This window comes from Alosa alosa, chromosome 11 (assembly GCF_017589495.1).
Source record: "Alosa alosa isolate M-15738 ecotype Scorff River chromosome 11, AALO_Geno_1.1, whole genome shotgun sequence".
NCBI lineage: Eukaryota > Metazoa > Chordata > Actinopteri > Clupeiformes > Clupeidae > Alosa > Alosa alosa.
Window position 1 is genome coordinate 31352601 of NC_063199.1, and position 23839 is coordinate 31376439.

The window sequence follows — 23839 nt, forward strand, 5'->3', positions numbered from 1 at the left end:
CATATTTACCATGTTCTTCCATGTTCTCCTCACGCTTGCGTCCGTATGTGTGGCATATTTACCATGTTCTTTTGTGTTCTCCCTCTAATGGTCCATATGTGTGGCATATTTACCATGTTCTTCCATGTTCTCCTCACATGTGCGTCCATATGTGTGGCATATTTACCATGTTCTTTTGTGTTCTCCTCACATGTGCGTCCATATGTGTGGCATATTTACCATGTTCTTTTGTGTTCTCCTCACGCGTGCGTCCACAGAAGCCCGAGCCAGTCCCAGCCGGCGGCCGCGTCGGAGCCCCAGAGACGGGGCGAGGAGGCGCCGCTCCTGGAGACGGAGCAGAAGCTGGAGAAGATCCGGCGCAGCCACCAGGAGAAGGAGAGCCAGGAGCTGGAGCATCTGCGGCAGAAGCAGGTGGAGGCCGAGGCCGAGCTGGAGGAGCTGCAGAAGAGGAGGGAGCTGAGGCGCCGCGTGCGCGAGGAGGAGGAGCACCGGAAGGAGGAGGAGGAGCAGCAGAGGCAGGCCAAGGAGGAGGTCAGGAGGGCATTTGGGGTGGATTATACAGTGGAGAGTTGCAAAACACACACGCACGTGCATGCAGGGGTGTACACACACTCACGCACGCATCCTGAGGCACACACACTTAATGAGACACACATACACACACATACACACACACACACACACACACACAAACACACACACACACATACACATACACACACATACACACACACATACACACACATACACACACAAATGCACACATTCTGAAACACATAGGCACACTCACATAAACACATACACACATTCAGAACAGACACACACACACACACACACACACACACACACACACACACATACACCCACATTGACACATACACCCACATTGACACACACCACACAGTGTTGTACACCCACATGCATGTTTACACTGCTGAAATGAAGCAGAAAACAGATGCACACACACACACACACATCCTGTAAACACATCAGGCTCCTGACAAACACTGTGAGATGGATAGACGCGGCCCTGGGCCCAAGATGTAATCTGTGTACATGGCGTAAGCTGCCCTTGGGCAGAGGGGCCGGACACTGAACAGCTGCTCCCACTTACGCACCTCCAGGAGGAGAGGAGACACATGAAGGAGGAGATTGAGAGGAGGAGGACGGAGGCAGCAGAGAAGCGGATGAAGAGCTTGAACGATGGGGAGGAACCGTTCAACGCACTCAGTCCCAAGAGCCCCACAGTGAAGGTACAGCCAGCTCCAGTTGCACCTAAAGTTTATGTCCTCCTAGATCAAGAGTGATTTGAACAACTGTTAGTAGTAGTCAACTCAACATCACAGAAATTACATTAATTCATTCATCACTGAATAACTCATTTTGATTTAGAAGCCAAACATACATAACAGATGCCCTCTCTGAAAATGTGGCTCATTTTTTACCATCTGTCTCTCAACCATACTTTTCCATTGCTGTATGTTTTGGGAAATAAATGTGCTTTCCATTAGTACCAAAAATGAAGCAGCAATATAGATGAAGGTGTTGTGTAGTACTCAACTATGGCTCTATGTTTTTACAGATTATGCATTCAGTAAATCCCTGTAAGTTGTGTGTGTGTGTGTGTGTGTGTGTGTGTGTGTGTGTGTTTATGGACACTGTTGCTTTTAAATGCACATCTGTTTGCAATTTGCTGTGGTTAGTGTGTCGTGTGTGTGTTTAGTGTGTGCACAGTCTTTGCTGCTCCATCTTGAAACACCTGACATGCCAACCCTGTGTGACTGCTGGTAAAAATGAGTTGTTAAACCAATATTTCATTACGCACAGGCACTATACATTTTGTACTTGAAAGCACCTGCCAGCACCTGGTGTGTTGAGTATTTCAGCAGCATGGCATGTTATTTTGCTTCTCTTTGTGTGTTTCTATGATTTTACATGTTTAACATTTTATATATTTAAGGCTTGAGTTGATTTATTTCCTCATTTCTTTACCTGCTTATGTATTTTAAGAAGTAATCCATATTATTTAGAAGTATGCCATGAGGAACATTATTATTTTGCGAGATTATGTCAGAGTGAGTGGCTTTCTAAGGGACCCACATTAATTGACACTCTTTGCTTCATGAGGACGTTGTGCAATACTAGCATGTGGTGTAAGCACAGGTACTGTATGCTGTCTGTTAAATGATGTAAGTCTCCTTGATACAATTTGTATACAGTTCCTTCGATATCATTTGAGTTTGCTGACGGTTATTGAAAATAGACTAAAGCACATGCAACACTGTGGCACGCGGGCCATGCATGTCTTGCTGCCTCGCCTCGTGACTTCACCTGCCTCGCCTCGTGACTTCACCTGCCTCGCCTCGTGACTTTGTCAGCCTGTGTTGGTGTGAGCGTGTCACCCCCGCGCTGTGTTGCCACTTGCCCTCTTTAGCGTCAGCTTTCCCTCTGCTTGCATGTGTAATTTCAGAGGGAGGATGAGGAGAGATTGACAGCTGAGAGTACAGACTTGGTGAGTTGCTTTTGGGGAAGGGTGGGGGGGGTCAAAAGGTTGCTTCATGACTAAGACGCTCCGCTGTTCCACAAGGCATCCCTTTGTGAGGGCCCTGAAAGGAAGGATGGCTAGCATGTGTGGCACTGGGGGGCTTTGAAGTGTGTTAGAGGGAGTCGGACGAGTGGGAGATGACCTTGCTCCCTTCATACCCCGACTCCTCTGAATTTAGACACTGTTCTGACTCACTCAGTGGCTGAAATATGAGACCTGGGATGAAAAAGTCCTGCTCATTACCTTATGATATACTGCACCACATCACAGCTTCACCTGTAGCCTTTGCCTGAACGCATGCCTGATTTGGGAAGTAAGAAGAACCTGTTGCTGAGTTTGTAATAATAAACAGTGATGATGATTACACGCCTGAGTGTGTGATACCTATGGGTAGCTATTTCAGCCATGGAGTATGGAACTTGTCAAACATGTAAGTGTATCCATCCCTGCTTAAAGACTGATCTTTGCTCTCTCTGTTACTTTGTCCTGTGTTTTGTCTTCAAAGACTGATCTTTGCTGTCTCTGTTACTTTGTCCTGTGTTTTGTCTTCAAAGACTGATCTTTGCTGTCTCTGTTACTTTGTCCTGTGTTTTGTCTTCAGATCACAGAGCGGACAGAGTCTTTGAACCGTTCGCTGAAGAAGAGGTAAGCCTTCATTGTTGTGCCACTCCCACAACTTTATTCACTACCCATTGTTTTCACACCAACATCACAGACCCCAATTTCCATTTCATAAACTCTGCCAGCTTATTTTGCCTGCAGGGCTGCGCAAACCCCACTTGGCATTTCAATAAACAGCGCTGAATCTCTAGGCCCAAAAATGAAGGTATGCGGGCAAAATGGCTGCTGTCTCAAAGTAAACATGGCTTGAGGGGCCTGAGGTCACCTCGGCGCTCTCGTGGTGGATCACCTTTGTCAGGACTGATTTATAGCCCCGCTAACTGGAACCAGATGTGGGCTCCTGCCTGCTTTCTCTGGTGGCTTGTGAGATATGGCCCTGGACTGCCGCAAGGCTCCGAGCAGTCTGAAGCTCGGAGTTATCAGCCCTAAACAACACTCTGCCGTGTTAAAAGACCCCGGCCTCCTTCAGTGGGCTGTTTTTTAATAGGAGCCGGGTGACTCACGGCCGAGCGTGGGTTACTAGGGGATCTGGAAATGACATCTGGAGGGAGACGGTGAGGCAGGGAAAGTAGCGAGTGGGGACGTTACAACGTGCCGGGGACACCCAGACAACCCCATCTAGCCTCCCCCAGCCCACTTCCTAATCTCCCACCTCACTCGACTAGGAAACCCTATCTGAGGACAGACTACCGGACAATATACTGCTGAATAGGCACACACACACACACACACACTCAATCGTTCTCCAAAAGACACATGGCCATCTCATAAATGAAAACAATCTTGCCCTGTCGCCTGTTAAAAAGGGGGGTTTTGATCATATCTGTGCCTCTTAAATGAAAACTCCATGTTAGGATTTGTGGGGACACACACTGGTCTGCATGATGTGCTACGTCATGGCCCAAGGATCCGGTTAATCACGGGGCTAATGACTCACACATGCCTTCCAGACACATTGGCAGATTTTAAAATATCTTGCACATGTAAGTCGACACAGCAGACTGGGGCCATTTGGTTACAGTCTCGGGATCAGGTTTTTCCCCAGCAGAACTGATTTATTCCCATGCAACTGAGACAGGCCCTGAGCTCCCATACTCTACAAGCAGTTATACTGCTTACTTTCATGTTATTCAGGGAGCCTTATTGGTACGGTACCCTGGAGTGATCAGAAGGTCCAGCTTGGCCAGAGAGACAGTGTTGGCTGGAACTGATCCTGCGAAATCAAACGCATCTCTCCCGAGAGGCTGAGGAAGAATGAATGGAATCTCGTATGTCTGATGTCACTGGCAGCAGAGATCAGAGACGCTGTCCCCAGACGCTTGTCCCCAGACGCAGTGGGAAGGAGCTCTTTTCGCAGGGAAGAGCCACACAGCTCTCCTTCACAGGGGATCCCGGGCCACATTCCAGACTGTGTGTGTTTATTGCAGTTTGTCATCTAGCTTTTGCTGGGCTCCTCAGTGTTGTCATTCCAGATGCCCCTGGTTCAAAAGAAGGCTTTTTTTCTTTGTTTGTGTTCACAGCAACAGCTTCAAGAAGACCCCTCCTCCGCTGCTCCTCTCCAAGATCGATGACAAGCTGGAGCAATACACTCACGCGGTCGAGGTGAGTACCCCCACGCACACTCCCCCCTTGTCCCTCACCTAAGGTTCCAACACCACTCGTGTTTTGAGAGAGACTTCACTGACGTTTTAGTATTCAGAGTCAGCAAGGGACTGATGTCCATGTGCTCCAGTGAACTCTCTTGTCCACACACAAACTGTCCCACGCCTGAGAAGAGTGTCACCAGACGCACGGTGGAACTACTGATTACGTATGACTAATGCTTTGTCAGAATGTGCAAATGTTAACGTGAGTGTCCACCTTTGTGGCCTTGGTAATGGTTTAGTTTGCACTCACCGCTATTGACAAGTCTGTGTCGACACACTCACATCAAAGCATGGCTCACATAACCTGCCGTTGAGTCATGGAACCCCTGGCGATCTGTCACCTGCTCTTTGATTCATGGTGTCTACAGCAATGATTTACGTGTCTTGTGGAGTAACCAGTGTGTCGCTGGGTCTGTATCAGAATGTATAGTCACAAAAGAACTTTGATGAAGATAGGACGATAAGGACGAAGGACAAACAGATTGGGTGAATTTTTGTGATGTTGGTCACAAAATGATATATGATTTTTTCCAACACTATGGCTCCAGGTTTGAGGGACCTCTTTCCAATCCAGACCACCAAAGTTGATTCACGTGTTGGCACCGTGGTATCTCTCTAAAATGTGATGAGAGAAAGGACCAATGATGTGTGATCCAAAATTTAAACTCCAAACACGGACGCGCACACACACACACACATACACACACACACACACACACAGAAAACACACACACACACACACACACACACACACACACACAAATGTCACACAGTGCTTAGCAGTGTCTGGGATGAGTGGGTGTTCTGGAGTCTGGGAGATGAGGTCACACTGCTGGCTCAGCGTTCGTTCACATGATTTGTTCCTTTGCCTGATCTTCACTTCCTGTGGGATGAAGGTTACTGGTCCACTGTTTCCCCAAGGCATGATTACCATCTCTCTCTCTTTCTCTTTCTATCTCTCTCTCTTTCTCTCTCTCTCTCTTTCTCTTTCTCTCTCTCTCTCTCAATCTTTCAATCTCTGCCTTTTTCTCTTCTCAATCTCTTTCTCTGTCATTCTCTTTCTCTCTCTCTCTTCATTTCTCTCCCTTCATCTCTCTTTCTCTCTTGCTCTCATTCCCTCTCTCTCTATATATCTTTCCTACGGTCTCTGAGTTTCTCTCCGTGTCCACCTGTTTCCATGGCCAGGAAATGTCTGGCCACACCGTCTGAATGGCTAAAATCATTACACCCCAGCGTCCATCAAACTCTCACAGGCCCGAGCACATAAACACATAAACAGAGTGGCTATGATTCTTCCCTGACATTTGTTTTGTTCAAATGCTGCAGATTTCCTCAAAAGAGACCAAGCCGGCCAAGGCAGCTGTGATGGACGTGCTGAGTCCTCCCAAGCCAGTGGCCTCCACCAAGAGCCTGTTTGAAGCCGGGGAGGCCTGGAGCCCAACAGCCCCCCGAGGCCAGCCATCTAAGGTGAGACAGCGCTTCATCACACAGACACCTTCTCGCTCACATCCACAGAGGCTTCATTGAGTGAGTGTGGTGAGTGAGTGAGTTACTGAGTGAGTGATGTAGGAAGTGAGTTAGTTAATGAGTAAGTAGGTGAGTGAGTGAGTGAGGTGAGTGAGTGAGTGAGTGAGTTTGAGTTGAGTAAGTGATGTAGGGAGTGAGTTAGTTAATGAGTAAGTGTGTGAGTGAGTGAGGTGTGTGAGTGAGTGAGGTTGTGAGTTAGTGAGTAAGTGAGTGAGTAAGTGAGTGAGTTTGTGAGTGAGTGAGTGAGCGAGTGATGTAGGGAGTGAGTTAGTTAATGAGTAAGTAGGTGAGTGAGTGAGTTACTAAGTATGTGAGGGAGGTTGTGAGTGAGTGAGTGAGTTTATGAGTGAGTGAGTGAGTGAGTTACTGAGTGAGTGATGTAGGAAGTGAGTTAGTGAGTGAGGTGAGTGAGTGAGTTTGAGTTGAGTAAGTGATGTAGGGAGTGAGTTAGTTAATGAGTAAGTGTGTGAGTGAGTGAGGGTTGTGAGTTAGTGAGTAAGTGAGGTGAGTAAGTAAAGGTGAGTTTGTGAGTGAGTGAGTGAGCAGTGATGTAGGGAGTGAGTTAGTTAATGAGTAAGTAGGTGAGTGAGTGAGATACTAAGAAATGTGAGGGAGGATTGTAAGTAGAGTGAGTGAGTTTATGAGTAAGTGAAGTAAATGAGATTTAACTAGTGAAGTAATGTAGGAAGTGAGTTAGTGAGTGAGTGAGTTTGATTAAAATAAGTGATGTAGGAAGTGAGTTAGTTAATAAGTAAGTGTGTGAGTGAGTAAGTGAAAAGAAAGAAAAAATGTAGGAAATGAGTTAGTTAATGAGTAAGTAGGTGAGTGAGTGAGTTACTAAGTATGTGAGTGAGGTTGTGAGTGAGTGAGTGAGTGAGTGAGTTTATGAGTGAGTGAGTGAGTTACTGAGTGAGTGATGTAGGAAGTGAGTTAGTTAATAAATAAAGTGAAGTGAGTAAGTAAGTGAGTGAGTAAATGTAAGTGAGATTAGATTAATGAATAAAGTGTGTGAGTAAAGTGAGTGAGTAAAATAAGCGAGTGATAAATAAAGTGAATTTATAATAAGTAAAATAGAAAGTAAGTGAGTTACTAAGTATATGAGTGAGGTTGTAAGTGAGTGAGTGAGATTTAAGTAAGTAAGAGTGAGTTACTGAAGAAGTGATGTAGGAAGTGAGTTAGTTAATGAGTAAGTAGGTGAGTGAGTGAGTGAGTTTGAGTTGAGTAAGTAAATGTAGGGAGGAGTTAGTTAATGAGTAAGTGTGTGAAGTGAGTGAGGTTGTGAGTAAAGTAAGTAAGTGAGTAAATGAGTGAGTTTGTGAGTGAGTAAAGTGAAGTGAAAGTGAAATGTAGGGAGTGAGTTAGTTAATGAGTAAGTAGGTGAGTGAGTGAGTTACTAAGTATGTGAGTGAGGTTGTGAGTGAGTGAGTGAGTGAGTGAGTTTATGAGTGAGTGAGTGAGTTTGTGAATGAGTGAGTGAATGTGTGCACACTCAGTAGTGCATGCTGTCTTTGAGTCCATGACCCTGGTTCCTGTGAGCTGTGGGAAACGTGGGAACATGAGCGATGGGCTGGGGCTACACAATCACACTAATGTGTGTGACTTTTCCTGGTCCATCATGGAGTGGAGGAACACATTCTCAGTCTTTTTGCGTACCCAAAGTCTATGTTTACTTCTGGAATTGAGAGCCCCTGCTTCTTCTGTTTGGAGTACTTTCTCAACCTATGTGATCATGTCTTGGCATTATGTGCCGTTAGTCATTACACATGTTTTAAGTGTTGGTGTTACAGCAGTCATTTTGTTATTACCTTACCTTACAGGAAATTCAGTCTCTGAGCACTGTGCCGCTTAACAACATCAATAAACCCTGCAGTGAATGGTGTTAATAACTGTATTCATAACTGTATTCATTTAGAGGAGAGAGGGTTGCTTACTGTAAGGTAAATGCTGCAGGGTAAGTTGGGCTCTGAGGTGCAAAAATAATAATCACGCCAGTTGAACCAGTGGCCAGGAGAGGAGGCTTGGATTGTGTTTGTTTATACTCTATCCCAGTGTTTCTCAAAGTGTGGTCCGGGGACCACTGGTGGTCCGCAAGCTAGCCCAAGTGGTCCGCGAGCAGACGTGGTAAAATTTAATATAGATGAGTTGTTTGCAATATTGAACCAACTTGTATGTAAATCCAAACATTTCTGCAACACTGCCTATGTAAGCCATGCCAGTTTAAATCATATGATTTCTCTGACACAATAATACAATCAAAGTGGTTCAGTGAGTAGGCCTATTACTATTGAAGTAGGTCTAATTTATTCTATTTTTTTTAGCTAGGTGGTCCGTGAGGCTTTTTTTATTGATTAAGTGGTCCTTGGTCTGCAAAAGTTTGAGAAACACTGCTCTATCCCACAAACAAATGAGCTGAGGGTGTGTGTGTGTGTGTGTGTGTGTGTGTGTGTGTGTGTGTGTGTGTGTGTGTCCATTTGTGTGTGTCTTTGTTTGTCTTTGTGTGTGTATGTGTGCATGTGTGTGCGTGTGTGTGTGTGTGGTGTGTGTCCATTTGTGTGTGTCCTTGTTTGTCTTTGTGTGTGTGTGTCTGTGTGTGTGTGTGTGTTTGTGTGTAGGTGTACAGAGAGGTGTTCTGCCTAACACCTCTGTGGGACAAACCCTGGCAAAATACCCTCTTTCCTGGCTTGCTCAGTGATTGCTTAAACACACGCTCTGTTAATGCAATACCAACAGACCTGTGGCAGGTGCATTCCAGGACATGTTGATGAAAACATCTGTGTTTGTGAGAGAGACTGTTTTCACAGTAAAAATAAACTGAACAGTAAACACATACATACACATACGGCACTAGAATCTGTTGAAGTGAATGGGGCGACACATACGGCAAAATGAACTAGAATCTGTTGAAGTGAATGGGGCGACACATACGGCAAAATGAACTAGAATCTGAAAGAAGTGAATGGGGAAACAAAGAAAAAATGAACTAGAATCTGTTCAAGTGAATGGGGCGACACATACGGCAAAATGAACTAGAATCTGTTGAAGTGAATGGGGCGACACATACGGCAAAATGAACTAGAATCTGTTGAAGTGAATGGGGCGACACATACGGCAAAATGAACTAGAATCTGTTGAAGTGAATGGGGCGACACATGCGGCAAAATGAACTGGAATCTGTTGGAGTGAATGGGGCGACACACGCGGCAAAATGAACTGGAATCTGTTGAAGTGAATGGGGCGACACAAGCGGCAAAATGAACTAGAATCTGTTGAAGTGAATGGGGCGACACATACGGCAAGTGGAACACCGGCTGTCACTTTGCTCTCATCGGCCCCTTTCTGTTTTTCAGGGCGATTTTGATACGTCATAATAGAAAACAGCTGTCTGGTCAGTGCATCTCCACTAAATCGATGGGTGACCGACCGCGTCCCCAGTAGTGTGCGTAGTAAAGCGATTAACAGAATTCCACCGTCACGTTTGACTGACGCATCGCTGGCCGCGTGTGGTGGGCTTAAAGAAGACTACTGTGTTGCAGGAGACGGAAGGGATGAAAGTAGGTGTGGCTGATCTGATCACCCACTGGGTAAAAGGGTCTCCTGATGGAAGCAACAGAAACTCCCCATCCAGACCTGCGGTGAGTTAGCCACACCTGCACACCCATGCCTGTGATCTCCTCCGCCCCTTCCAAGGTCACCCCAAAGCAGTCCCATGGCTTGGCTGCTCCGCTTCAGCTTTTTTCAGTAGATGCACTGATTCATGATGTGTGTACATTACACTGATTCATGATGTGTGTTCTGTGTACATGATTTTTTGTTCACACACACACACACACACACACACACACACACATACTCCATGCTGACAAAACATACCTGTGCAAGTCTGTTGGAGACAGTTGCATTGGAATGTGAATATATCTTGTAGAGATGTTTTAGATTATAGTACTACATGAGTGGAGGATTATCATTTAGATTATAGTACTACATGAGTGGAGGATTATCCGCATTTGGAGTTCACACCCTTGCTCTTCTCTTGGCCCAGCCACCCACCCCTTTCCTCTCGTCCTCTACTCTCTCTCTCTCCTCCTGTCTTCTCACCAGCTCCTCCTCCTTCTCCTCCTTCATGTTCACCCTCTCCACCCATTTCCATGGCTGCCACCATTCCGATATTGGATACAAAACATAAAAAGGAATTTATTTGAATTTCCTTTCACCCTTCGAAAGAAAGTCTGTTATAGAGGTTAGAGAGTGACGTTTTTTGTGTATGTGTGTTTGTGTGTACGTAAAGTGTTTTATTTGATGGTTTACAGGCTCACTGGCCCAGTCCTAACCCCGTCTGTATATGGTGACCTTATCACACAGTGTTTACATTCATTTGTTTTTGAGTGCTTTGTATGATTTTGGTGGTTCTGAAACAGAAAAATATGGAAACGTGTTAGCTATTATTTGGCAAATGAATGCTGACAACATTTGACGAACAGCATAAGCTAAATTTATCCTTCAGGGCAGATTCAGTGATATGATCATATTTACTATTTATTATCACGTGTGTTTGACAGCAGCACCCGAAGAGTTCTAGGTCTCCCTAGATGAGAAACACCTGGGACAGACCAAAAGGGGAACATGAAATTATATAGCATTTGAGTGCCACCTTGTGGATGTTTTTTTTTTTGCAAACTTTTTTTTTTGTCTTTTTTACAGCTGCTCTTAAACTTCAAAGCCTGAAATTTTCCAACCTTTCAGTATTTTTGGTGTACCTCACTTCAAACTTGTTTTACAGAGGTTTATTTTGGTGTTCATGGACATTAACAAGAGGTTTATATTTGGTTCTCATTTTGTTCCCAGGATGTAAAACCAGGTGATGTGCTGCAGAAGAAGAATCTTTGGGAGATTATAGGCGAGAACTCTTCATCAGGCAAACCTGGGTTAGGAGGAAAGGTGAGCTCATGATAGTCAGCAAGCAAACTTTTTTTTATCAGTTTGTGTGATCTGTTTGCCTCTGTGGTAGTTTGTGTCAGCCTGTCAGTAATTATCAGAGCAATTTATGTTTTATTTATGTTTCAAGGGCAATCCTTCTGGAAAGAGGTACAAATTTGTTGTGACTGGCCATGGCAAATATGAGAAGATCCCTGTAGATGATGAGGATTATTGTGATTTTTCAAATGGAAAAACAGGTGAGATCGTGGACCATTAGCCCTTTTCACTGACTATATCTCTCTATCCTAAATGATATGCATGTCCATGTGAATTGAGTGACAATTATTTAACATTAAGTAAAAAGAAGAAAGATGAAGCATTAACAACATAACAACAATTCCCCTTGATGCCATGTGTTATACTGTATACTCTTAAACAGTGTACTAATTTGCATAACATTTAGACTTGGTAACAATTTGGTACGCAATCCATTAACATTTTTCAATTAAATACTAATGTTTCTTATCTCTCTCATTTAAGATATTTTATCAGTGGCAAATTAATGTTGCAAGTAAATTGCAATGCAAATTTTACCAATGAATTAGTACACTGCCAAGAGAAGGATTAAGTTATAATATCAAATTAGTAGTAAGCTTTAAAAACTGTTGATTTAAACATGGCATAAGAGGAAGGATGAGAACATGTAGTTGGTGAAGCACTATGTCCTTATAGCACCAACTGTGTTTTGGGGCAAAAGGTTTTCATTCTTACAGTATGTATTGTTTTATACAAGAAAAAACAAGTTTCAAATCAAGTTCTGACAACTCAGGAAAGCATCCAAGACATATTTGATGTCCAAATGTAGCTATTTTTCTGCTTCTAAGCAAAACTTTTTCCACATGGCTTTTAGCAAGTTATGGTAGTTTATGGCTTCAGGACCACAAAATACACAACACTAAACTAACATTCATATAATATCACACTCTTTTCAACTAGCAAGTTGATAAGTGATAGAACATTTGTTTACAGTTACCAATGTAGTTTTTAACACGGTATGACATAGACAGTAATTTCCATCAGCATATCTCCCTGTTGTACTGTAGCAGGGAATGTATAGACCCTTTCAACAAGGTAAACAAAAACAATGCTTGAACATTCTATTTGGGCCCCAATCTACTTCCTCTGCATTAAGATAACATATGGAATGTTAAAAAGGAAGTCTTGTGGGGCCAACTATGATGCTGATAATGGAACTCTCTTGAAAGGGTCCATAAGAAATGAAAGAACATAGGAGAGACAATATACAGTCTACATACTTACAGGTCTGAATTCAGACATCAACTATTTCTATTAAATCTAAATGAATGAATGAAATGGTATTATCATTAATTTGATTACTGTACTTCACTTACCATTGATTTGATTAATGACATTTAATTATTAATTACATGTAATTAAGTTGATTAAATGGTGGGTCCTATTTGCTGGCAAAACAATGTACCGGTAACTGAAGGAGTGCATGTTATGTTTTTGGTACTGATTAAATGTTTTGATGACCTGAAGTCAAAATTACTATTATTTGCCATGTGAAAACCTTTTGTGCAAACAAAAGAGTTTGCAACAAATGAACACCAAGCATGCCTGAGATGAGAAAATACATGGTACATGTCTGAAATTAGATTTGTTATTGGGTTACTAAAATAAATTAACATTAAACAAATTTCACCCACATATGGTATTTAATACAAAAATTACTATTATGGACCTTTCTCCTAATCAAGCCATTTTATTAGAAAAATACTGTATATAAAATAACATTAGCTTACACAATGTACTTCAACATCTGAAACATCTTACACATCACTGTCAACACAGACACAGTGTACTTAAACGTATTTAAACATCCATGCATTGGGAAAAGCAAAGGTCCAAACTTACCATACTCACAAATACTACTCCATTTAACACCACCCTGCACTGCCACTATTAAAATTATCTCTGTTTGTCCTCTGCAAATGTCAGCCATGCATTGTGAATTACAGTCACTTTCCATCATCAACCTCACCCCAACACCTCTCTTCCTTTGCGTAGGCCACAGAAATATAGAGCTTTGACACCAGACACCATGCTGCTCTCGGACGTCCTGCTCATAAAGGCTGACCATCCATACTGTGCTCTCCAAGCATGCAGTTAACTTAAAGCATGCACTAGTCACTGGGATCTAGCATGCATCGCATATCCATCTGCTTGCCTTCTTCATGTGAGGGTCACTGTGGATTCAGACAGCACAGTATTTACTCTATACATCCCTGACTCAGAACCTCTCACCCAGGATTCCAACGTCCCATATCATGGCCACTTCCCCACCCACACACACCCCTTCACTCTTCCCCCGTTCTCATTTTGCCTACAGCTGTGGCTACTGCCCGCTGCCATTGTCCTGTCAGACAGGCCCTTGTGCTGGGATGTTACACTGAGTACACTGAGAAAGAAAAAAAAAGACAGTAATAAGCTGATCAAACTAATGACCAAAATAACAATCGGCAAATAGCTGTGTATTCACTATCACTAAGTATCCTCTGTTGTATAGCACCATCTTGTCTTAGAAATATTAAAATTTACTTAGAAATACTAAAAATACTGGTGTGACCTCACCATGGTTTTATGATTAGTATTTTGTTGGTATAGTGACACATGTTTAATGCAGAAAATTGACATATCTGCAGGGTTCACCAATGATTTAATACATGAAAGTTTTTAATTTAATTCTAACCCAATTCATTTGTTTGATGGAGTGTAGTTACAAATGGTGTATGAAGTTTTTGTCTTTATAATGTAACAACAAATATGAAGCACTGAGCATATTATATGAGATATATATATATATATTTCCCTTTTCCCTACGTCAGTGCTGAATAAAACAGACTACTTATGTCTGAGAAATTGGCACCAGGATAGATTTAAAATTTTCCTAGATAAATAAACAAGTTTACAGTCTGCTCTTCAAGTGTAAAACTGGACGTTGAAATATAAATATTTTATTACCATGAAAGATTCAGAGCTTGTTTGATTAATTATTAGAACTGTACACTATTTATTTAACAAGAGAAAGGAAACAGATTACCGGTACCCATATCAATTAAGCTTCAGTGGGGTTTGATGCATTGAATCCTTTTGCTGTTCTGTTGAATTGTTTTGGTTCCTCATCCTTCACATGGCGGCCTATGAGGGCCATTTCAAACACGGTGGACATCTTAGTCACTGGTCGGGATGCTGCTTCTCTCAGCCTTTTAGCATCGAAACGAGGACTGAATAGGAGGACTGGCAGGCGATGTGCGAAGGCAGGGATCTCCTCGGGTTTAGTCGCCACTTGCTTCTCCAGCTCCTTCTTCTCCTCCTCGCTTTTGTCGGCCATGATCTGTTGCATGATGTTCTCTTTGGTGGAGAACATCTGGAAGAGGACGGCATCCCACATCTTGGTAGCTCGCGGGGAGTCTTTGCCCTCTGACGGCTGGCTAGATGACGAGGCTTCGTCCTCGTCTTTTTTCTTCATGATCAGCTTGGGCAGTTCCCCATTGGGTATTTCTTTCTTAGGCTCTGTGGCAGAAGCTGGTGGTTGCTCAGGGAACTTGGGTTCCTCCACCTCCACCACCATGTGCTTCTTGAGGCGTGACCATCCACTGAGCTTCGATTTCATCATCCCTTTAGGTTTCTTGACTACTTTCAGGAGAGGCTCTGCTTTCGGGAAGGCGCTTTCTTTCTCCATCTTTTCCTCACTAGTTTTTGTTAGTGTTGGTTCACCAGCCTTTGATTCAGTTTTTACTTCTTTAATGTTTTTTTCTTCATCAGCCGGCTTTTCCTTTGGTTTTGTCACAGGCTGGGCCCCACACTTATCTGCTTTAGGTGGCTCACTGATTTTGGGTTTGGGACTAAGGATGGAACTGATCGATTGTGTCCCTGATGCTTTAACAGTTAAGGTCCCTAAAGCAGAGTCTTTTGGCACGGCTGGTTTTGTAGACACTTTACTTTGCTCCTTAAGAATCTTGCTTTTAACATCTTGTTTCTTTGGTTCATCTGAGTCTTTCTCAGAGGTCTTTGACTTTGTAGATTGAGCTGCAATTTGTTTTTGCGCGGGAGGGATCTTAACCCCTGGGGTTGGAGTCTTTGGTTTAGGCGGCACAGCAATTGCAGCTTTGCCTTTTGGTGTCTCTGTTACAGAGGCTTTAGGCACAGTTGAAGTTGCTGGGCTCTTGGCTTGTTTTGCTTCAGTAGCCTGTGGTTTAGCCCTCTCAACCACAGGCACTGGTTTAGTCTTAGGCAGTAATGCAGGTGATTTCTTGGCCTCTTGAGGCTTTGTACCCACAAAGGCCTTAGTTTCTGTATTCTTTTGGGTTGGTGCCTCAGCTACAGTAGTTTTCACTTGCTGTTCACTGGGTACCTCCACTCTTGGTGCTTCTGCACCCAAAGAGGCCTTAGTTTCTGTACTCTTTTGGGTTGGTGCCTCAGCTACAGTAGTTTTCACTTGCTGTTCACTGGGTACCTCCACTTTTGGTGGTTCTTGTGAGGACACTTGCTTCTCAGGTCCTTTCTGCTCTTCAGGTTTCGGTGACTCTGCAGTTGGTGTTTTAGGTCTAGACATACTGTATGAGGGTGCCAATGTTTGTATGCCCCCATGAGCAACGTAGGCTGCCGGAGTTAAGCCATAATATGTTTTAGGTGTGCCTCTTGCACCACCGTGTGTTGGGGTCTTGGGCCTTACTCCTATTATTGGTTTCAAGGTCTGGGCGTGGCTTTGGGCTGACTTTGTTTTTGTAGACCCTGCTGAAGGTGTTGAAGTCTTAGCAGCAACTTTTGGTTGCTGATATTCAGTCTTTGGTGTGACAGGTTTGGAAACTTCTTGAGTGGGAGTCTTAGGTCTCTGAGTGGCAGCTGAACTCACAGTGATTGCAGGTTGAAGTGTTGCTGTTGAAGGCGGTGGCACCAAAAGTTCTATGACACTCGTCTTTGGTATTGATTCTTGGGTCTCAGGTTTTGGCAAGACTTCAGTAAATGTTTTAGCTGTGGAGGTTCCCAAGGATTTCAGTTCAACATCACCATTTGGAATACTTACTTTGGGCGGTTCAGTCTCTAATGGTTTCTGGCTTAACTCTCCAGATACAGAGAGTAAAGTTGGTGTTTTAGATCGCCTTCCCTCGTATTCTGGGGAGACAGCAAATAAAAGCGGATTAGGTCTTGATATTTCAAATACAGGTGTCTTGGCACGCACATGATGCGAAGGGGTCTTTGGTCGCCCAGTGGGAGTTTTTGATACAGTTATCTCTACTGTTGGTGTTGTAACTCTTTTGATTTCAGTTGTAGGAGTTGAACCTCTTTTTGGAGTTGTACCTTTTTTGACATCTGATGTTGGTGTTGCTCTGCCTCGCATTTCAGAAGTTGGAGTTGTCCCTCTTTTGACTTCAGAAATTGGCATTGTTCTTCCCCGAGTTTCAGAAGTTGGTGTTGCTCTGCCCCTCATTTCAGAAGTTGGAGTTGTCCCTCTTTTGACTTCAGTAATGGGAGTGGTTCTACCCCTCATCTCAGAAGTTGGAGTTGTCCCTCTTTTGACTTCAGAAATGGGAGTGGTTCTACCCCTCATCTCAGAAGTTGGGGTTATCGCTCTTTTGACTTCGGGAGTTGGCGTTATTCTACCCCTAATTTCAGAGGTTGGAGTTGTTCCTCTTCTACCATTAGATGCTGGTTTTAAAAGTCTCATAGGAGATGTTCCTCTTCTCGGCTCAGGTGTTGGTGTTCTACTCCTGGGTCTTGGTGATGGCGATCGCCTATAATAAGACAATCTACCTTCTGTTGTTTCATGCAGTGGTGCTGTTGTTGTCTCATAATATGACGTCTTCGCAGTATATACTGTGATTTGGGGAACTTCAAACATCGGTCTGGAGGAGGTCCTAATGACATCATAAGCATTAAACTTTGGACTCGGTGCTTTGTGGGTTACCAAAGTGATAGGTGTAAGGTATTTAATTGGGGCAACAGTCTTAGCAGGGGCAGGGGCAGGAGCAGGTGCAGGTGCAGGGGCAGGAGCAGGTGCAGGTGCAGGGGCTAAAGACACAGTTGAAATCACAGGTACTGGCACTGGAGGTGCTTCTGAAGCTGGCTTTGTAGCAGGGACTCTTGAAATCTCAGGTGCAGGTACAAAGGCAGGGACAGGTGTGACAGGAGACACGGGAGAGGGAGGGGTACCCCCGTGCAACGGGTGTGCCCCAGCATAGCTACCTGGGCCCGGGGATACCCCTGCAGGCCGCAGTGGGGGCGTGTACGTGATACGTGGGGTTACGGCACGAGCGGCAGGTTGGCTCGGAGCTCCATACGGCTGAGGGGAGAACCTGGCGGTCTTGCCGTACGTAAAACCTCGATGGTGAGGGTACGGAGAGGCCACATGCTGGTAGAGGGGTCTGACGCTGAATCGGGGGTGCAGAGTTGCGTACGTCGGCGTCTCGGGCGTCCTGGGAGGGGTGGAGTGGTCGCTGCGTTCCAGGTCGGGACTGGCCTCGTTTACAGGGGACAAGCTCGAGCGGAAAGGGAGGGGTATCTGTTGGGATTGTTGGGCGGCCTTCTTCTTGGCGCTCTTCTTAAGTAGTTTCTGAAGGCGGGCATTGTCCTTGCCAGGTTTGGGCAGCAGGGGTGGGGGGTACTGCTGGGACAGCAGGCCCGGACTGAAAACAGCCCCATAACTCATAGCTCTGAGGAAATCAGCCCCCTACAAAACAATACAAAATATATTTAAAAGACAAGTAATTTTACATTTACAATTTACAATTTTACAATCTGACACTGTTAGGGTAATTTAAAGAAGACACAGATAGTTTATCAAACATGGGAGCATGGGACATGCACATTTTATGCCTTAGTAAATAAAGATTTGCGAGGCAGAAGCTAATTCGCTGAAAGGGATTAGCATGAATTTCTTCATTTTGAATATGACAGATGTTTAGCTGTCAGGCGTTGGTGTCATTTTTTAGGTTTTTAATGTGTGTGTGTTTTTTTTTTCCAGGTGAATTATGCCATGGTGACTTCTGAGACATCAATGACAGCTGATCATCCTAAAGGGAAGTAGAATCAACTGGTGTGGTTTCACACAAGCCTTCTCTAGCCATTCTGTATTGTACACACTTCTGCTCTTAATACCACACATTAGGCACCTGACATGTTCCCACTTGCAGTGTTAGCTCTAATTTTGTTCTCTTGTCGTCATGTTAAATGTCCAAGATGTCTGTCTAAGATGTCTATCTATGATATTTGTTTTTGTATGAAAAGAACTTAAATGTATCATCCTTAACAGTACAACTATGCAAGCTTTACTGAACTGCCATCATGTAAAAGAGCCAGGGGATCTTCCTGAATGTTTGATTTATTCAAGGCAAGGGCATACATTTTAAATTAGTATCATGATTGCTTTTACATATTTGATAAATTGCTTATCTAAAATCAATGAATATGCAGTTGGCTATATGTTTATGCCAATGATAACAAGCATTGTTGAAAACTTTGTATTTTCCACTCTGTGATTTCCACTTTTGTAATTCAGACTGATACATAACAGAGGTGGTCACAGAACTGTGGTTCTGATTGGTTGTTGCATCCTGTGATTATATAAGCACACAACATTCCATGCACAAAAAAACTGTTTTTACTGATATATGTTTCTTCATTAGTGGTCCTAAGCTTTCTTTCTCTTCCACTATTTAATGATTTGCATTCCAAACCATGAGAATAAAGATGTATTGCCTTTCACAAATATTAAACACATATTTGAGGTCTTGAAATGATAACATGTTAATATAAATCTAAACACTGGAGTAAGACCCTCAGCATCTTTAATATGGTCTGTACTATCTATCCAATCTGTGTGAGGGACCTTTTTCTAATTGTGAATACATTTTAGTTGGTACTTCAACTAAATTATCTATATGATCATGTAAAATACACAGTCATTTTGACTTTCAGCAAATGTGACACATTTAAGTCATAAAACCTGGCTTGATTGGAATTCCAAATGCTCTAACCATGTCGTTTTTAAAACAGTTCCATCCCTGTATCACCCTTGTTCTGTTGAAGTTCTTTTGAAGTGTATTTTTTTCAAATGCAATAAAATATTTTATATGGTTAATATGTAAGGCAATTCATATGTAATTGCCTTACAGTCTCATTTTGCCTTGTTTCAAAACACAAAACAAACACTAGATGTGGGCCTATTGCTGTTTTCCCTGTGTTATTCTTTTGGCCTCATGTATCAGGCTCTGTGGAACACCTGACAGGGAACTGGCATTAGGGGCAGCCGTGGCCTACTGGTTAGGGCTTCGGACTTATAACCGGAGGGTTGCCGGTTCGAACCCCGACCAGTCGGAACGGCTGAAGTGCCCTTGAGCAAGGCACCTAACCTCACTGCTCCCCGAGCGCCGCTGTAGCAGGCAGCTCACTGTGTCGGGATTAGTGTGTGCTTCACCTTACTGTGTGTTCACTGTGTGCTGAGTGTGTTTCACTAATTTACGGATTGGGGTAAATGCAGAGACCACAGGACTCAAAAGAGTATTTATACTTATACCTAGTAGCCGTGTCTATGGCTAGAGTCTGGAGTTTAGTGTGTCTATGGCCAGAGTCTGTTACTCTGTCTGTGGTTATAGTCTAAAGTGTATCATGTCTGTGGTTAGAGTCTGTAGTTTACAGTGTATGTGGCAAGAGCCATTGAGCTCACTGTGTCTGCAGCTAGAGTCTAGAGTTTACATCTGTGGATAGAGTCTCGAATTTACAGTATCTGTGGTTAGACTGGAGTTTACCGTGTCTTAAGCTAGAGTCTGGAGTTTACCATGTCTGTGGCTCGAGTCTGGAGTTCACCGTGTTCAGAGTCTGTCGGTGTGTGTTTAGAGTGGAGTTTAAAGTGTCTGTGGCTAGAGTTTTGAGTTTTAAGTGTCTGTAACTTTGAGTCCGAAATTTAAAGTGTGTGACTACAGTCTGGAGTTAACCATGTCTGTAGTTTGAGTGTGGAGTTTACCCTCTCTGTGGTAAGATAATAGCGTTTACTGTGTCTGTGGTTAGATTCTGGAGTTTAAAGTGTCTGTGACTAGAGTCTGTTACAGTCTCTGAGGTTTAAGTCTGAAGTTTACGTCTTCGTAGCTAGAGTCGGGAGTTTACCGTGTCTTTGGTTCGAGTCTGGAGGCTGAGGCTGCTGGTTCCCTGGGCCTAATTTTAGGTGGAACACCAGAAGGAGAAGAGGAGCCGGTCTCTCACTCTCTCCCTGTCATGGCGCTCGGCTCCTGTCCACTCTGCATCACTTTCACTGTCCTGTAAGTCAACACTCCAGCGATCCTGTCCAGGGTGGGGCTTTCATGCGGCACCACCGACCTGAGAACGTATCCATTACATTATAAGTGACAAAATTTACAACCGATCTGATTTTTTTTCACTGGGGGTGAATATCACAGAACTGACCCATGTCTAAACCCAGTGTCAGATGAGTGCAGTTTCTATTTTTAAAAAAATACTGTAAGATGGTGCATGTTATTAAAAAAACATAGCAGAGTCCCCTCCACTCTTACTATGGTGTGCTAAAAGGAACAGTAGAATAGTTCTCTATAACAATTTTGGGCTGTTTCAGTGTTTTTACATGAACTCATAAACATACGCTCTCAGATTGTACACACTTGAATCTGTTGGCTGCATCTGTTATTAATCTGTCATTATTGGACTAATAGTATATTTCATTTAATCCAAGTTTAAACCCTGATTGTATGCTGTATTAGAAGGTCTAAGATAACATGTACTCTTTCATAATAAAAATAACCTCTTGTAGACATTTTTATTGCAACACTATCACTTTTTTGCCAGGAACATTAACTAGAACCATATGGTACAGTAAAATAAAGATGTCTGACTTTATGCTCTTAACATGTTAAAATATCAGTCCCAGTTCAAATGTAGGCCAGGCCTGGCCTGACAGACTTTTAAAAGAGCCTCCCTGTCCTGCAGGAACTGAAACCCAGTCTGCTCAGTGACACATGAGAGGAGGTCATCCTTTTAAGGCACTGGTAGGTTAAGCATCCTGGAGCACCTCCAAGAGGCAAGTTCAAAAGAGGAAAGGGTAATAATAGCCAGGCAATAAAACTAAGCACTACACAATTGCATTTAGAGAACCATCCTTAGCAAAAAATGATAAGCATTGCAAATGCTAAAGACATAGTTAGTTCACAAGAAGCTGGGCTACAAGGGCAGAAGAGAGATACTTTGTGCTGGTGTGTGTGTGTGTGTGTGTGTGTGTGTGAGGGAGTGAGAGTATGTATGTGTGTGGGATATATATAGCCTTACCAGATGATGATTGTATAAGATGACAGATGGCACACTTTAGACACTTTAGTCTTTAGTCTCCTTTGAACAAATCAAGAACACCAAGACTCAAGATACACAAAATGACCCATCAATCTCTGATGAATGTAAGTACAAAATGATGACCAACACTGATTTGGTTACAGTTAGGAGCTATTTATAACAAGGAATGTTTTCATTTAAAGTCATAGAAGTCTTTTGCCAAAAAGAAACTTCAGGTGAAATTCAGGTGGTCCTTTTACACTCTTTAAGACCCTGTTCAGTGGACCCACTGAACTTGTGAAGCTTACGCCTACTTTGAGGGGGGGGGCACCTATGCACTGCACTGTTAATTTCCCTGAGCTCACACCATGCCGGCAACAACCAACGCATCTTCCGCGAGCCGCACCAAGCAGAAAAAGTGAAATGGGATGGTGGTTTTACCTGTGAGTGAGACTGCTGCTCGCGGGGCTGCCGGTTGCGCCTGCTTGTCCCAGCCTGGTGTGTCAGAGCAGGCGACTCATGTCAGGCTCAACTCTACCCCCTTCCTACAAATGGAAGAGACAGGCTCCATAACAGTCCAAAAATAAAATCTGAGCCCTTTACTCAGAATGCGCTTCGTGGTGACGGGCCACAGGCTCCCAGCAGCAAGGCAGGGGGTGTGTAGAGCACCTTAGATACCCCCACCCTCCCACTCACCCCTCACAAACAGCCCTCCTGCCCCCCCTCCCTCTCCCAGTCGCCTGCTGCCTCCGGATCCGCTATCCAATGCTCCCCTTGCCTGACAGCCCACCCACCCATCTAACTCAGTAGTAGAGTGGCTGTAGGGTTGCTGCCCCCTGCTGGCAAGTATGAGCCACTGCTACTCCCAGCCCACAGATCCCATGCAACCTTGGCCGCCCCAGCTGAGAGACCTGTCATAGCACAGAGGGTGATGGGAAATGGAGATGGAGAAGGCACGAGATGCATGAGCCTAAGCATCCCTGGGCATCATCGGACAGGTGGCAGAGTTCCCCAAACATGCCTGATGGATTGATGGATGGACGAGCATCCTTCTGTGGTCCACACTAGCAGGGACATACCACTCACTCAAATGTTGGTTAAAATCACTCAGATCACTCAACACTCTTTTAGACTATAATCCCTGAATCTTTGGCTCTTGGTCAGGTTTATATTGTCTGTACCCATTAGATGCACTCACTAGGCTATTTATAAGGACAATTAAAAGTCAGGCTCTTAATTTCATCTTGGAAGAGCCTGGGATCCGCTTTAGCTTGGCTGAGCTTCTGTCATTCCGCTCCGTGTCCTTCTCTGACCGGCCCAGAGAGAATAACACTGACCGGGCAGTCAGGCCCAGGCCTAGTGGGAGTAGAGGGAGAGTGCAGATAATGAAGGCTAACGATGACTCCTTGTCTTCTTGTCCTCTTGTCCGTCTTTTTTTTCCAGGACCCCTGGGATCAATGGAGCGTTTGTAATGGGATGGCAAATATAGCAGCTGTGATGTGTGTGTGTGTGTGTGTGTGTGTGTGTGTGTGTGTGTGTGTGTGTGTGTGTGTGTGTGGTTGAGGGGGGAGGTGGGGGTCTCTGTTCCAAACTTGTGCTTCATTGCCATGCTCCCGGTCCTACCATCTCCTTATTCAGCACCCAGCGCAAGTCTGTGACGAGACGCCCCCGCCAGGCTACACCCCCTTGTGCAGCTCTGGCCAATGGGGCGCTTCGGCGGCTTAGGTGTCACTATAACAGATGAACTTAACTGGGCCAGGATGCTAGCAGTCTCCACAGACAAGCGGTGCCAACAGGGGATCTTGGCTTCTTTTTCAGCTTTTCTGAGGTAAGAAGTGAAAGACGGAGAAAGAGAGAGAGAGAGAGAGAGAGAGAGAGAGAGAGAGAGAGAGAGAGTGTGTGTGTGTGTTGTGTGTGTCTGTGTGTGTGAGTGGGTGGGTTGTGCGTCTGTCAGGGAGGTGCAGTGTGGCTCCTCCCCACCGCTGCCCCCTGCTGGGAGCAGCTGGATACACAATGCCCAAAGCACTGTCACTGTTTTGGAACATTCACGCTTTAAAGCTGAGTCTGATCCACAGTGTTATGGTCCTTATAGCAATGAACTTTGATGGAGGTCTGACTGACCAAAATGTGACTTTATCAATAAATTGGGTGCTGTTTGCTAGTGAGCAGCGTTTTCTGTTTTCTTTTATTAATATTATTTTTTACATTTTGACATAGATGCACCTAAGGT

General features: G+C 44.1%; 2 protein-coding genes across 7 annotated transcripts in view; one reads left to right on the plus strand and one right to left on the minus strand.

Annotated features, from left to right (window-relative positions):
* The window catches only part of lsp1a (lymphocyte specific protein 1 a), a 30946-nt gene extending 11529 nt beyond the window's left edge, over positions 1-19417 (plus strand). Inside the window, exons 5-14 of the mRNA XM_048256154.1 lie at positions 258-531; positions 1125-1253; positions 2471-2512; positions 3147-3190; positions 4687-4768; positions 6139-6279; positions 9873-9971; positions 11182-11274; positions 11402-11510; positions 18302-19417. Of these exons, the coding sequence (XP_048112111.1) occupies positions 258-531; positions 1125-1253; positions 2471-2512; positions 3147-3190; positions 4687-4768; positions 6139-6279; positions 9873-9971; positions 11182-11274; positions 11402-11510; positions 18302-18327 (1039 nt within the window). The 3' untranslated portion in view covers positions 18328-19417. The remainder of the gene's footprint in view (positions 1-257; positions 532-1124; positions 1254-2470; positions 2513-3146; positions 3191-4686; positions 4769-6138; positions 6280-9872; positions 9972-11181; positions 11275-11401; positions 11511-18301) is intronic.
* On the minus strand, positions 14270-22256 carry prr33 (proline rich 33). Of its 6 annotated transcripts, none has more exons than XM_048256428.1 (5): positions 22051-22256; positions 21610-21669; positions 20440-20649; positions 16639-18007; positions 14270-16452 (listed from the first exon to the last, which is right to left on the minus strand). In XM_048256428.1, exons 4-5 carry the CDS (start codon positions 17984-17986, stop codon positions 14393-14395), a joined length of 3408 nt encoding a protein of 1135 aa, XP_048112385.1. In that variant the 5' UTR covers positions 17987-18007; positions 20440-20649; positions 21610-21669; positions 22051-22256; the 3' UTR covers positions 14270-14392. The 6 variants fall into 6 exon arrangements, with proteins under 6 accessions (XP_048112385.1, XP_048112384.1, XP_048112382.1 ...); XM_048256427.1 differs by having other exon boundaries at positions 14270-15691; positions 15794-18007; XM_048256425.1 differs by having other exon boundaries at positions 14270-18007; positions 21610-21666.
* Positions 22257-23839: the final 1583 nt, after the last annotated feature.

Excerpts from the sequence above, each read along its gene's own strand:
- prr33 (XM_048256426.1), bottom strand. The coding sequence starts at position 17,986 with ATGAGTTATGGGGCTGTTTTCAGTCCGGGCCTGCTGTCCCAGCAGTAC.